This window comes from Lampetra planeri, chromosome 62 (assembly GCF_965212315.1).
Source record: "Lampetra planeri chromosome 62, kcLamPlan1.2.h2, whole genome shotgun sequence".
NCBI classification, from domain to species: Eukaryota; Metazoa; Chordata; class Hyperoartia; order Petromyzontiformes; family Petromyzontidae; genus Lampetra; species Lampetra planeri.
In genome coordinates, this window is record NC_136168.1 from 3,716,756 (window position 1) to 3,732,294 (window position 15,539).

The 15,539-nt window shown below is 54.8% G+C and overlaps 1 protein-coding gene across 9 annotated transcripts in view; it reads right to left on the minus strand.

The window, feature by feature from the left end:
* Positions 1–15,539, minus strand: part of LOC144736676 (histone deacetylase 4-like) — a 261,035-nt gene that overhangs the window by 20,092 nt on the left and 225,404 nt on the right. For 8 of the 9 annotated variants that reach the window (XM_078619258.1, XM_078619257.1, XM_078619259.1 and 5 more), the window contains 8 exons: positions 9,024–9,418; positions 7,871–8,018; positions 7,210–7,345; positions 6,551–6,669; positions 5,232–5,363; positions 4,327–4,442; positions 2,915–3,046; positions 831–1,011 (listed from right to left, as the gene is read on the minus strand). In XM_078619258.1, coding sequence (XP_078475384.1) covers positions 831–1,011; positions 2,915–3,046; positions 4,327–4,442; positions 5,232–5,363; positions 6,551–6,669; positions 7,210–7,345; positions 7,871–8,018; positions 9,024–9,418 — 1,359 coding nt within the window. The remainder of the gene's footprint in view (positions 1–830; positions 1,012–2,914; positions 3,047–4,326; positions 4,443–5,231; positions 5,364–6,550; positions 6,670–7,209; positions 7,346–7,870; positions 8,019–9,023; positions 9,419–15,539) is intronic. The other variant, XM_078619256.1, reaches the window with a different exon arrangement.

Genomic DNA, 15,539 nt, shown 5'->3' on the forward strand with positions numbered 1-15,539 from the left:
ACAAAGTGGCCATGTACCTGCTATGTTAAATCCATGTGTGTGTGTGCGGTACAGCTGGTGGCGCTTGGTGTGTGTGTGTGTGTGCAGTACAGCTGGTAGCGCTTGGTGTGTGTGTGTGTGCGGTACAGCTGGTGGCGCTTGGTGTGTGTGTGCGGTACAGGTGGTGGTGCTTGGTCTGTGTGGTATAGGTGGTGGCGCTTGGTGTGTGTGGTATAGGTGGTGGCGCTTGGTATGTGTGTGTGTGTGTGTGCGGTACAGGTGGTGGCGCTTGGCCTGTGTGTGTGTGTGCGGTACAGGTGGTGGCGCTTGGTGTGTGTGGTATAGGTGGTGGCGCTTGGTATGTGTGTGTGTGTGCGGTACAGGTGGTGGCGCTTGGCCTGTGTGTGTGTGTGGTACAGGTGGTGGCGCTTGGTGTGTGTGGTATAGGTGGTGGCGCTTGGTATGTGTGTGTGTGTGCGGTACAGGTGGTGGTGCTTGGCCTGTGTGTGTGTGTGTGCGGTACAGGTGGTGGTGCTTGGTGTGTGTGCGGTACAGGTGGTGGCGCTTGGCCTGTGTGTGTGTGTGTGCGGTACAGGTGGTGGCGCTTGGCCTGTGTGTGGTATATGTGGTGGCGCTTGGTGTGTGTGGTATAGGTGGTGGTGCTTGGTGTGTGTGTGTGTGAGGTATAGGTGGTGGCGCTTGGCCTGTGTGTGTGTGTGTGGTACAGGTGGTGGCGTTTGGTGTGTGTGGTATAGGTGGTGGCGCTTGGTATGTGTGTGTGTGAGGTACAGGTGGTGGCACTTCACCTGCGTGTGCGTGCGTGTGCACGTGTGTGCGTGCGCGCTACGGACCGGCGAGGCGCGCCTGCTCCAGCAGGAGGATCTGCTGCTGCAGGGTGGCGGCACCCGCGTTGCCGTCGTGGCGCGGCAGGAAGGGGACGCTGCCCACGAACTGAGCGCCGGCGGCGCCACCGCGCATGCCCAGCACGGCGTGCCGCTCCGCCTCGTGCTGCGCTGCCAGGCTCCCCACCATCTGCCAGGGTCAGAGAGTTGGGGTCGAGGGTTAAGAAGAAAAAAATACGAGTTTTTGTCTTACCAGGCAAGGCCCCACTGAGTTGTGTAGCTCTTGTTCAGAAGTGACCTGGCCATCACAAATGATGGCTCAACGAAGTGGCTTTTCATCGTGCGGAAATTTATAGCAGCCAAATACCCTAAAGGCATGATTCTAAATGTGTGGGGAAAAAACGGAAGACCCGGGGGAAAATCCACGCCACCACGGGGAGAACATGCGATTTGCAAACATTCGGGTCGCGATGGAACCCACGACCTCCTGCATACCAGGTGAGGGAGATAACATCTCGTTACCATGGTGCCGGACCCCCTTAAGGGGTTAAGGGGGTTCGTGGTCGAGCAATCGCAGGCACAAGAAAGAGGAAATTGGGGGGGTAGGTAAGTAGGTAGATGAGTAGGGAGGTGAGTAGGTAGGTGAGTGAAGAGACGGAGGAATGCTGGAGAGTCATCTTCTTTTCGAACAGCTGCTGTAGACGCTGAGCAACGACTACAATTTCACAATCAGGCGGTCAAGCCAGACAATCGCGTCAGCAGCAGCGGAGTGAGAGGGGGGGGGGGAGATAGATGGGGTGACAGAGAGGAGGAGGAGACGTTGTAAAAGGAGAACCACACACACAGGCTGTACGAGCGAGTCCTGCCAGTGAGCACCTATGAAGGTCGGCATGGCACACAAGGTGGTGATGTGGCCAGCACCACGCCCCACACCAGGTATTCACTTGAGACTGAGTCGACCTAGGGGAGACCCAGGGCCGGTTTGGAAAATCGTGTTGGCCACGAGCAGGAATCGAACTCGGGTCGCCGGGTTTGTAGCGTAACGCACTAACCCAGGGGTCGGCAACCTACGGCTCCGGAGCCGCATGCGGCTCTTTACGGGCTGCTTCTTGACAATATGTACGTATGTACAGTATGTACTCAGATGCATTGCGGCTCTTGAAATACTGAATTTTGTACCGAATTGAAAGAAATGGCTCTTCTTGTTGTTTTGGTTGCCGACCCCTGCACTAACCACTAATCTACGCTCCCCATCCACCCACAGACAACAAAGACACATGTCCCCCGTATAGCCTTAACATGCTATTGGAGCAAGTGCTATAAGCGAGCACCTATGAATGCCTGACCAGTACACAAGGGGGTGGGTGGTCAGCACTACAGCTCACCGCCTTTGTCTCCCCATGTTTACACACGACATCAGGTACTCATTTGAGGATGAGTCGACCCAGACACACACACGCGCATACACAAGCACAAATACAGACACACACAAGGCATACACGCACACACACACACACGTACACATACTGCGATTCGCTGTCTCCACCGCTGCCCCCACTCCGCTCCGAGTGATCTGCATTCACGTCATGGCACGCACACCGCGCAGCTTCAAGCTGCTCACGTACATTTATTCCACAAAAAAAACTTTCACAACGTTACGGTCGGCTATTCGGCGGCAGTTACTCGAGTAAAAGGGAGGGAGGGAGGGGATTGCAAGCATCCCACATTGTGGTGGAAATCTGAGTTCCTCTGAAGTGGGGCGGGGGGGGGGGCAGAGCACACACACCGAGTGTTTGTGGGGGGGTCTAGGCACGTGCATGTGCGCGTGTTTTATTGCGGACAGCGCGGTGGTGCAGAGGTTTGCGCATTGTGCTACAAACCCGGCAAAGCCTAGTTCAATTCATAGCCACGGCTAACATCAGGCTGGCCAGTGTGCACGAGTCGTCCAAACATCCTCTAGAAAGGGGAGGGGATGTCTAGCTCCGGCCCATCCACCAGCGGTGGCATGAGCAGGCAATCGCAGGGCTGCACCTGTACCTCTCGCGTGCGTGCGTGCGTGTGCGTGCGTGTGCGTGCGCGGGTGCGGCACCCACGTGTGGAGTGGCGGCGCCCGTGGCGGGCAGTCCCAGCGAGATGTTGGGCAGCGAGGGCGACGTGTAGAGGCTGATCTGAGTGAGGGTGCTGCCATCGCGCGTCAGCATCCGCTCAGGAGACAGCATCGGGTGCTGGTGGCGCAGAGATATGGAGACGGAGGGGGAGAGGGAGAGAGAGGAAAGGGAGAGCGCGAAAGAGAGAGAGCGAGGAGAGAGGGAGAGTCAATGACAAGAGGAAGGTAAAGACAAATAAACCATCAGTGACAATTCGGATCCCACCTGGTGGCGATGAGGGTCAGGAGATCACTCGTCTCGCAAGTTAGACAGTTCCCAGTTCAAATCCTGGCCAGAGATCAAACTCAGAATCGCAGGCCTCCAGGACCGATACATTCAAGTAGCAACAGTGGTTATCCTCCCTCGGCTAAACTGGAGGCCTCTCCCCAAGCTGTCGCCATCACCGAGGTCTTGACATGAATTGTAATGGCAGAGAAATGTGTCGGTGCTAAACGGTACTGCGCAAGGATTTTCCCATTGCCGCGAGAGTGATGCCCTGTGCACGAGCAGCGGCTAAAAGCGAGCGTTCTGCGTTAGGGTTAACCTTGTGAGCGTTACGCGTCACGATCCGCCAACACATTTTAAAATGTCTATCATGTTGCCAGATAGAAGGGTAAAAAACCAATTATCATATTATTTCTTCTGGCAAATGAGGTTCCAATGGTGTAAATGCTTGACCCGAGCTCTCATACTCTGATGGTGCATTGTCTTTGAGTTGTGCGCCTATTAGCGTCATCTGGTCCAACCCATGTGAGACTAGGCTCTAAGGAAAGCTGTCTCGGGTGTGGACCAATCAACTTCAAGGACAGTGCATACATTATCAGAGTTGTGTTTTTTTTGTTGCATTATGACTGCAGGTATTGTGGTCTATGCAAACATGACTCCTTGTAAAAAAAAAAAGGTGTCAGTTTTGTTGCCAGATAGAAGGGTAAAAAAACAATAATCAATGTCTATCCCGTCGCAGTTTGTTACTTGTCGGTTACATTAATTCGTGTGTTACTCACCAAGTGACGATAACACGCCACTGTTGATGCTTTGCGCACAACACACAACAAAGATCCCCTGCAAAGCTTTTCAAGACTGTTGGGGAAAGCGAGCGGCCACGAAGGCTGGCACGGCACAAAACGGGGTGGGTTGCGGCCAGCACTATCCCCAGCCGCCTTGGTCTCCCCAGTGGCAATGGTCACAAATCACAACATCCTCGGAGAGGCCCCAGGACTGGTTCAGATATCTCACACAACTGACATTAGCTATAGCAGAGAATCGAACTTGGGCCACTGGGCCGGACTAACCACCCACACATGCCCGCTCATGGTGTGCCACATGGCTACGTGTGTAGGTATGGGCAGGGCCGCTACCTCGGCATGCATGTTGGGGATGGAGCCCATGGTGCCGTTCTCGTTCGTGATGTTGTTGGAGCTGTTGTTGGGGGAGCTGGGCCCTGAGCCCGGCGCACTGTTGCACACCGTGGGGCCTGCACGCACACGCACAAAGACAAAGGTCCCCATATAGACATGCAGACTGTTGGGGGCAAGTGCTGTTACCTGGCAAACTGCTAAGGCCAGCAAGGCGCTCGATGGGGTGGTGTGACGAGAATCATGCCCGGCCGCCTTTGTTTCCCCAGTGCTGATGTGTGCTGGATACACTGCACCAGACACTCGTGTTAAGGCTGAGTTATCAACATGTTTAAGTGCTGTTCGCGAGCACCTATGAAGTCCGCCGATGTCTCCCTCGTGGCGATGTTGACACATCGCTCTCGATACTCATTTGAGACTGATTCGGCCTAGGGGAGGCCGAGGACTGGTTCAGATAAGTCACTGCTGTTGACTGTGAGCGGGAATCTACGTGCTAACCACCGCACTACCGTTTACCCACCCGCACACACAAAATACAAAGATCCCCCGTATAGCCTTAGCGGACTGTAGGGGCAAGTGCTGTTAGCGTGCACCTATAAAGGCCAGAACGGCACACGAGGGGGTGGGTTGACAGCACCACGCCCAGCCGCCTTTGTCTCCCTAGTGCCGATGTTTTTACACACCGCACCAGGTACTCATTTGAAGCTGAGCCAAATCTGGGGGAGGCCCAGGACCGATTCAGATAATCGTCACTGAAACACTCATGCACACTCGCACACACAGACACATACGCGCAAACACATGCACCACAACACCCGCCATTCGCCACTAGGTGGCGGTGACGTCACCGCGGCACTTGTGCCAGGCCATGTGCACTTTAACACATGCACGCACACACTCGCGCGCACCTGTGACGTCCATGGGCCTCTTCTTGAGCGTGGTGACGACGGTGCCGTCCTTGCGCCGCAGCAGGGGGCTGCTCCGCCTCTCCGCCACCTTCTGCTTGAGTCGGCAGCGCAGCTTGAGGTTCGGCTCGGACGCTGTGCACCATCGCGGAGGGGTGGGAGGGTGGGGCAGGGCGGGGCAGGGTGGGGGGGGGCACACCAACAACACACGAGAGAGCGTGAGCCTGGATGTGAACCCAGGTCTCGATAGTCCGGTGGCATCTCCGCTGACCGCCCGTTTCATTTAGCTGAAACAGAAGATGTGCTGCTCTGCCTGGGCTCCCGGTGGCATTATGGGTGCCATATCATTATTTACGAGCAGCAGCGAAAGTATATCCACCACGTGTAGGACTAGCTATCGAACTCGGGTCACTGGGCCAGACTAACCACCCACACATGCCCGAGCACTGTGGTCCACATGGCTAAATGTGTAGGTGTGGGCAGGGCCGTCTATTCGGCACACGTAATTATTTCGAAACGTCTGACTTCCTGTCCCAGGCGCGTTGTCTAAACGTGGGCGTGGATCGCTGACCAGGGGGAGGCCGCGGGTGGGGGGCCCGGGGAGACTAGCGGCTCTCTGGCAGGCGGCAGAGCGAGCGCTGCCACACACGTGGGCGCGAGAACAGCAGCGTAGGGGGAAGAAAAAATAGATAAAAATAAATGTTTATTTGCGAGCAAGGCGCACGCAGCGCCAGATGTATTTATTGACGAAACGGCGTCGCCTTGGCGTCGTGCTGCGTCGTTGACGGGGTGGGAGGGGGGGAAGACGTCAGCAAGTTTTGAACCAAAATAAAAAAAAAGTATGAAACCCAAGAGACGGCACGAGCCTGGAGCACACAGTCGTGAGTGCGGTGCACCCGAAAACGTGTTTCCCTTTAAATGAAAAGTGCAGTCCAGAAATGATTTACTCAAGCCACTGCTGGCGGAAGGGACTCTGGACAGTCCCTCTCTCTCTCGAGGATACTGGCCTACTCTCTCGATGAAGGACTTACATTTGTGGAAGAGACGGGAGTTACCCACACTTTACTCCACCTGACCCATCAACTGACTGGAGCGGAGTACCCCTTTATACTGTTGGACAAACAAAGACGGGGGCGCATTGCTGAGCGATCGATTGTGCAACCTCTCGATCGGAAGCCCAGCAGTTGCCAAGTATTAACAACCAAGAGGGTCATCCTTGAGCCTAAACTAACGAAAGGAAGGTCTCAATTTTAATTATTCGGCCACGGCCGACATGGCTTTCGAAGCGTTGCCGCCGCTGTGGGCCGACCGCCGGGTCTCACCGGTTTTTCTCAGCGGGAAGTCGTCCTTGGACTCGTAGTTGCCGATGTCGGGGTGCTGGCACAGCTGGGTGACGCCGCCCGGCCGCGAGCTGTTCTCAAAAGAACCGTGCTGTGCCACGCTGTCGGCAAAAGACACGGGGGGGCAGGGGGGCGCGATAGCAACGCGGCGAGTCAGCGGCGGTGCGCGGTGAAGTATGATCAAACAAGCTCCAATGTTTGGGGAGTCCCATCTGACAATGTTTTGACAAAGAGCTGTAAATTATTATTATTATTATTGTTATTACACACCTCCATGCACACACACACACACAGACACCCCCAAACAAACAATGTCAAAGATCCCCCGTACAGCCTGAACAGACTGTTGGGGCAAGTGCTCTTAGCTAGAAGGCCGGAACGGCACACGAGGGGTGGGTGGCCAGCACCGCGCTCGACCCCCCTTGTCTCCCCAGTGGCGATGACTTCACGCACCGCACCAAGTAATCATTTGAGGCTGAGTCGCCCAGGACCAGCTCAAATAATCGTCACTGGTGTTGTGGTGGCCACGTTAACCGCTGCACTGCCGCTCCACACATACAGACACACGCACACACACACACACACGCACGCACACACACACACATACGCACACACATACACACACACACGCACAAACTCACGCGAGCCACAGGCGCTGGTTGTGCGGCAGCGTGTGGTTGATGGCGCCCGTGCTGGGGGGGATGGTGGGGCCGCGCTGCCGCTTGTTGAGCACAAACTCTTGCAGGCGCTGCTTCACCTCCGAGCTCGCGACGGCGCCTGAGACGCCACACAAAGATAGAGATCCCCCGTATAGCCTTAACAGACTGTAGGAGCAAGTGCCGTTAGAGAGTAGCACCTATGAAGGCTGACACGGCACACGTGGAGGTGGGTGGCAAGCACCACGCCCGATCGCCTTTGACTCCACAGCCACTATTAGGAAGCCACTGGAGCTATGCACTTGTAAATCTAGATTGAAAACTCATTTCTTTAGAACTGCTTTGTGTGTGTGTTAGTTTGTTGTCCTTCCCCCGTACCTTCGATTAGCACAGCTGGCTACGTACGGCGCGAAACAAGTTCAACATACATACAAACAGCACTGATGTTTACACACCACAACAACAGGTACTTGATTTAATGCCAAACCGAACGATGGATGGGGCTCAGAACCGATTCAGGTATCACTCGGCACCAATGTTCGCCGTCACCGGGAATCTAGCCCAGGGTTGCCAGGATCTCAAGGTGCTCCCTCGGAGCTCCGCACTGCCGCTACCACGGCAACACCGCCCCGTCGCTCACACTCACTCTCTTTGCCCTTCTCCTTGTACTTGAGCGCTTGCAGGTGCTGCTCGCGCCGCTGCTTCTCCTGCAGCTCGGCCTCACGCGCCGCTTCCATCTTCCGCTGAGCCTCCAGCATCTCCCTCTGCCGCTTCAGCGCCATCATCTGCTGCTGCTGCTCCGAGGGACCGGGGGAGAGGAGCGGGAGGATGAGGTGGGAGAGGGGAGGGGACGCACGCACACGGGCGCACGTGCGCGCGTACACACGCAAGGGCACACACAAACACACAGACGCACGCACGCGTCAGCGAAGGAGACGGACCGAACAAAAGCTGCAAATCTTTCGAGTGCCGTGCTCTCGGGAAGGGCGCTAGGACCAGGGCCTGCACGGAGCCTGCGCCGTGTCTCCCCTCTTAAGTTTTCCCACGGCAGCGAGACCAGCAGCAGCTGGGCCTAGTGTTCCAGGAGAAGCCTGCTCAGGGTTCCACTCTTGTTAGCGTGTGGCACGCGCGTTCCACACCTTCACCCAAGCGTATTTACACACCGACACCTGATCGGCGGCCCGTGTTCAATGGGCCCTGGGCCGTTCCAGGAGTCAATGTGGGCTGGCTCCGCACCCCCTGCCAGAGCGCGTGGCAATGCGGCATTAGCCGGGGAGTGGCGGGCAGTGACACAGCTAAGAGGGGTGGGTGGATGAAGCAGGGATGCCACGGTGGCGAAATGTTAACTATCACGCCTGCTATGTAGCAGGAGGTCGTGGGTTAGATTCCGACCCTGATGCCTGCTGTATATTTGGAGTTTACGTGTCTCTCTCCGCGTGGTCACCCGGATTTTTCTCCGTGTCCTCCCGTTTTTCCCTCCACATTTAGAATCGACATCACACGTTTAGAGGATTTGGCTACTGCTATAAATATCCACACAACGATCCACTTTGTTGAGCTGTCACTTGTAATGGCCAGGTCGCTTCTGAAAAAGAGCTACGCAACTCAGTGAGACCTAACACATGGAAAATTTAAAAAAGATAAATAATTTCCTGGGTGAAACCTGCTGAAAAAAAGAAAGGAGACGCCTGTGTGAGGAAGTTCAGCGCGGGACCATACTGGACAGCTCATCGGATTCCTTCAGGATGAATCAAGATTCCGAGCGGGTGGGTGGGGGGGGGGGGCAGAGGCACTCTCACCCTGGCGCCCACCTTGATGTGCTCCTGCAGCTGCGCCTCGTGCTGCCGCGCAAGTTGCTCCTGCCGCTTGTGGAACTCGGCGTGCAGCAGCTGCTTCTGGATCTGCTGCTGCTGCTTGAGCGCCTGCAGTTCGTGCTGCAGGTCCTGCTCGTGCGGGAGGCCACCCGGGGTCGCTGGCTGTGCCTGCTGCTGCTGCTGCTGCTGGGGTGGCGAAGATGCCGCCGAGGAGGGCAGCTCGGCACCGATGATGACGATGGCGCCGCCACCGCTACCGCCCATCCCGGTTTCGCCGCTGCTGCCCCCCGCGGAGGCGAGGACCCCCCCGACGCCCGGCATGGAGGAGAGGGCGCGGAGGCCGAGGTTGGGTTGCGTGGACAGGGACTGGCTCACCTCCACTGCGCACGCGGAGACAGCAACACCAAAGATTTTGCATCCCGTTTAGACTCGTGAATCGCCAGGGCAAAGCGCTGTTTGCGAGCGCTCGTTAAGATGACGCGGTAGTGCAGGCCAGCGGCTAAGCACGACCACCTTCGTCTCCCCGGTGCTGAAATGTATACACCGCGTCAAGTGCTAGTTTGAAGCCGAGTCAATTGAGGAGAGGCCCCAGGGAAAGTTCGGGTACCATTAGCCACGTTTGCCACGGCTGGGAATCGAACTCCAAACACATACACACACACACGTATGTGCACACGTGTGCACGCGTACAACATACCGTTTTTTCCCCACCGCCAACCCACACGCAGTTGCGGCAATTGTCTATCAACATACAGGACGAACACACATTAAAAACAAAAGACCTCCCCACCCCCGCTACTGTAAACCTCATTCATTCACTAGAAAATAGATTTTTGTGAGACGAATTCTTCAGCGGTCATGCCCCATCGCACACCCGGGCGTCGCGTTAAGATAAATACACATGAGACGAAGAGAGAAAGCCGATTCGGAGCACGCAACACGTCCGACGGGCAGTGACGCACACGCGCGCCCGTCCACGCGCATGCAAGCGCTTACACACGCCCGCCCGCGTTCTTATAAAAAGACAAAAACGATGAAAGCCCCGGAAGGAAGGGCGGGAACGCGGAGCGTGTGAAGGTTCATCCTCCAGAGCAGGAATCCGAAACGTTGCACAACGCTGAAAAACACGCGCATTTGTTGCGACGGGGGGTCACGAGCAGAGAACATGTATCCGGTGGGGCGCCACGGTGGCTAGGAGATATTAACTACCTCGCCTGGTCTACAGGAGGTCATGGGTTCCATCCCGACCCTGACGCCTGCTGTATATTTGGAGTTTGCGGTATCTCTCTCTCTCATCATCATCACGGTGGCTAGGAGATGTTAACTACCTCGCATGGTATACATGAGGTAGTGGGTTTGATCCCGACTCCGACGCCTGCTGTATATTTAGAGTTTGTGTGTCTCTGTCCCCGTGGTCGCATGGCTTTTTCTCCGGGTCCTCAGGTTTTTCCCACCACATTTAGAATCGACATCGCGCATTTAGAATATTTGGCTGCTATACAATTCTACACGATAGGCCAACAACAACAAGTTTGCCTATCATTCGTGATGGCCCAGTTGCATCTGAAAAAGAGCCCCATAGCTCAGTTAGTCATTACCTGGTGAAATAAATTGAGTTAAAGAATTTACTCGTTTGCTGACGGACAAGACTAGCGAAGTTACGACAGCCGAGGGAGGCACCGGGCTGAGGGGTGCAACGTGAACCCCTGGCCAGCCGAGTCTTCATCTAGCAGCGGATAATGAGAACCCCAAGTACCCTGGCAGTAAAAAAAAAAAGTGCTCCCGCAATGTGTGGTGGTCATGCTCAATGTCGGTCCTGAATCTGTCGTGGAATGTCCACGTTCCTATGGCAGAGACCACTTATGTCTCTTAACACAACGATCGCTTTTAAACTCGCACCAAAGGCGGCAGCTTTTCGTGACAGTGCCAATTTCACTGACTGACCAGGGGAGAGCCTAGGTGTTGAATTGGGGATAATGATGATGATGACGACAAAGATAACGACGGCAATGGTAATATCCTGGAGATGATCATGACGATGAGAATGCAGAGTTGACCCCGGCTGGGACGTGAGCCCGCACGTTCGCAACTGGCAGGCCGCGCTGCATCCTGGCCAGAAGGACTGATGATGACATGCCCTACTTTTAAAGCGTGAGTCATGGGTGTGGACGACGAGTGTTTACTTCGTTAATTTGACCGTTGCAGTTCCTAGGCCCGGGTGCTGCTTACAAATTCTGTTCAGGCGCCTCTGCAGGTGTTTTTTTTTTTAAAGCCTGCATGCTGCTTGCACGCTGCCTGCACGCAGTTGAAGGGGGTGGGAGGCACTCGCTCAGCATTCTCTCGGCGTGCGTGTTCGTGCACGCGTCGCGCCCCTTGCTGCAGTGCACGACGCACCGGGGCTTTTGCTTATTTTCTTTTTTTGTCTCTCCCCCCACCCCAACCCACGCCCCCGACGTTGACCCGATCGTTTGTCCTGGCGGCGTCACGTGGCCACGGGACGGCAGGATCCGTTCGGATCTCTCGCACAGCAGCGCGTCCACTTCCTGCGGAAGTGGACGCTGCAGAGCTACCTCCGACATCCCTTCAAGTCGCCTCTGGTTCGCACGTATTCACAAAATAAATACGTATGAATGCAGAGCTTCTGTCGCACCGTACGTTGCAGGGGAAGGACAACAAACTAATTACAAAAAGCAGATCTAAAAAAAGTGAGTTTTCAATCTACATTTAAAAGTGCACAACTCCAGTGGCTTCCTAATATCGGAAGGAAGAGTGTTCCAGATATGTAAATTCTCAGAGATTAAATATAGCCCAGAGCGGTTATCGGAAGACCATCAACTCACTACACTAGAGAGAACCCAGTCGCATCACAGGCAGTGGCAGAAACCGGTGTTCGAACCCAGGATTCTAAGCTGGCTTGGCACGATGACCCCTGTGCCATGAGGCCATGTCCTACACGATGTACCGGCACCACTGCTGCAGCCTATGAGCCACGTACTCTTGTCCCTCTGGGTCCATGAATGTGGCGTTTATTGACGATAATAACCCACTCAAATAATTGGGACCAATTACAGAGAAATTACACATTCGTGAACTCCTCTACATGTCTCCCACCAATCTGAATGCTCGCATTAAATCTCTGAACGCTTTCCTCCTACGCAAGGCATCACTTTCGCAGCAAATAGGTTGGCTCCGATACGCACGGTTGGCTATGCGCGGTGCGAAAGAAGTGTAACATACATGCACACAAAGAGGGTAGTTACAAATCTGTGAAGCATCTAAATAGCGATCGCCTTGTGCATTGCGATGATGACTACGATGATGATAACAGTAGCTTTAGGTTTGATATAGCGCCATTCCATGTCCGTGAATTGAACCCGGTTCACAGCGAGTTAAAAGCCATTCACCCTCTACCCCTTCCGGACATCCACAAACAACAAAGATCCCCCGTATAGCCTTAACAGGCTGTTGAGGCAGGAGCTGTAAGTGAGCACCTATGAAGGGCAGCACAATACACAAGGGGGTGGGTGGCCAGCACCACACTCGGCCACCTATATCTCCCCTGTGCTGATGTTTACACACCACTTCAGGTACTCATTTGAGGCCGAGTCAACCTAGGGGAGTCCCAGGACCGGTTCAGATAATTTTCACTGGTGTTGGTGGCCGTGAGCGTGAATCAAACTCGCGTCACCGGGTTTGTAGCGCAGCGTGCAAACCGCTACACTACAACAGCTCCCCACGTACACCCACACACACACGTGTTTCCAAAAAAGCCTGTCATTTAAAACCTGGTATGTGTGCGTGCGTGGAAGCAGTCTCTCGCGATGTTTATTCTCCCCAGATTCCCCCATGTAATGGATGTGACAAGTTCTCAAGTCACAAACACAAAATGAACCCAAGGTGCAAATTGAAACCCCGAAAGAAAGCAAGTTTCTAAAAACACCGAAAAAAACATCATTTTCTGAATTACCAACCCCGCCCTCCACACCCTCCTCCAACTGGGAGCAAGCGCACCGCACAGCTGATTAGCGCCGCGCCACGCCGCGTCGATGGGGCTGTGGGGGTTGTGACGGTGACGGGGGCGCGCTGGTGGCCCGTGGGAGCGTTGACACGCGACACTGAAAGGTGGTGCGCGATTTTCCCGGGAGCAAAAGAATTGGGATTTTTTGTTCTTATTTCGATTGCTATTATCGACATTTTCGATTGCTATTATCGATGATTGCTTTAATCGAGGCTTGTCGATTCACTTGCAAACAAATAATGATTATTCGGTTCAGAATTCATGAACGCGCGTAGTTATCGACAGGTGCCCTCTCTCTCTACACCACGCTTGGGGCATCGTTTTCCTCGCGAGGGTAGAACAGGACTTGCAAACGCCTTTGGTGGGCAACCACACTTACCACCGCACGCACGCGCACCTCATACACAGCCACCCCCCCCCCCACGGGTGTATTTTTCCCATGTAAATGATGAGACAAACAGTTTATCTCCCCCCCCCCCCCCACTGACTTCCCAGGGTTATCTGTCCCCCATCCCATCAACCAGGACGCGTCAGGTACAATGGGGGGGCCTGGCGGATATTCGCGTGCAGTTGTTTTTTGTTGTTGTTGTCGCCCAACATTCCGCAGCGGCGGGGCCTTTGTCCTTGTGTACAACAAAACTCAAATAAATAAATAAAAGCCCCCCCCGCCCGCCCGACCGATGCATCGCCTCCCGTGTCTAAAACCAGCCCACGTGTCTATCACCCACCCACTACCACAGCCCCCCCGCCTCAACTCCCTGGGCATCTACCCGCCCCCCCCCATCTGCTAACATTTACAGAATCTTGTTTTCGTCTAAGCCTTCTACTACACAGGAGCCGAATGACGTCGCGATGGGAGACGCACGGAGAGTTGGGCACCTACCACCCTCACTCCCTCCCTCCCGTCGAAGACGTCAAATTATCTGGGCCGCGACATTTCGCCTCCCATTGCATCGGACTCGATTACATTCCTCGCGCTTTCACTTATTCCATACGCCGTGTGCGCACACACCAACAAATACAACGATCCACCTTTGTATAGCCTTCACGGGCTGTTGGGGCACCTACGAAGGCCGGCACGGCACACGAGGGGGTGGGTGGCCAGAGCCACGCCCGGCCGCCTTTGTCTCCCCAGTGGCGATGTTTACACACCGCACCAGGTACCCGTTTGAGGCTGAGTCGATCTAGCGGAGACCCAGGACCGGTTCAGATAGATGTCACTGGTGTCGGTGGTTGTGAGTGCAAATTGAACTCGGGTCGCCGGGTTCGTAGCGCAGCGTGATAACTGCCACACCACGGCTCCCCACACAATCACGTGCACACACACACGAGAGTATTATTACATTTATTTCACCTCCTTTGCCCCGTTAAAGTTTGTATGCAGTCGTGGTTGGTGGTTCAGGGAGCCTTGCATCAAGTGCCCCACCCGCAATGACTGCGATAAAATCTTTGCGACATCAATCCCCCCCCAGTGTGACCTCCTTTGCCCTGGATCCTATCGGATTTTCAAAGCCGTTTAATTTATTTCTTCCCGCACGCACGAGAGCGTGAGTTTGAGTGAGAGCATGAGCAAGAGCGTGAGCGAGAGCGTGAGAGCATGAGAGATAGCATGAGCGAGAGCGTGAGAGCGAGCGAGAGTGTGAGAGATAGCGAGAGCGATAGCGTGCAAGTGAGAAAGTGAGAGTGTGAGTGTGAGCGAGCGTGTGAATGAGAGTTGGCCACTAGGACTTAATCGCGAACACAAGAATCACGGTCGGCTCAATTAAAATTAACATCACCAATTCTCATTTTAATGATGAAGGAGGTACAAAAGAAACTACCAAAAGCCCAACTTTAGCTGCAGCAGAATTAAGATATTACACACGCACTACACAATATGCACGGGTACACACTTTTCCTACATTGGCCTTTCATCCGCTCGCTCATGCCCGCACACTCTCTACAATCTCGAGACAAGTCACGTACGCGCAGCACCATTAAGGAACATAAACACACGACATTTTAACCAAAATGGTAGAAGAGCCCACGGCTAATCACTCGCACATGTTACGAGCGGTAGATGAGAGCCACGATTCACTCACTCACTCGATCACTCCATTCATTCATTAAATCATTCGTTCCTTCGTCTCGATTCTTTTACCAAGAGACACAAACGAGATACCAGCAAGACCCCTTCCAGCGACGTCCTCCACTGGCGGGGTCACGGGGTCGTCACGGGGTCGTCACGGAGGCAACGGCCAGGTTAGGCACTCATCATCGCGCCGCGTGCGTCACCGCCGCACGCAGCTGCGAACGCCGCTGGTTCCCCGCGTCCACCTCACAACAGCAGGAAGGGGAGCCAGGACTGCGATTCGCAACCTCGGATCCCATCCTCAAGCTCAACAGTTTGGCCTTCCGCTTGCTCGTTGACCACCTCTTGTTGGCATGTCCTACAGCAAGATACGGCAGAGGTCACAACCGGGTACCCGATACCCGTACCCTAC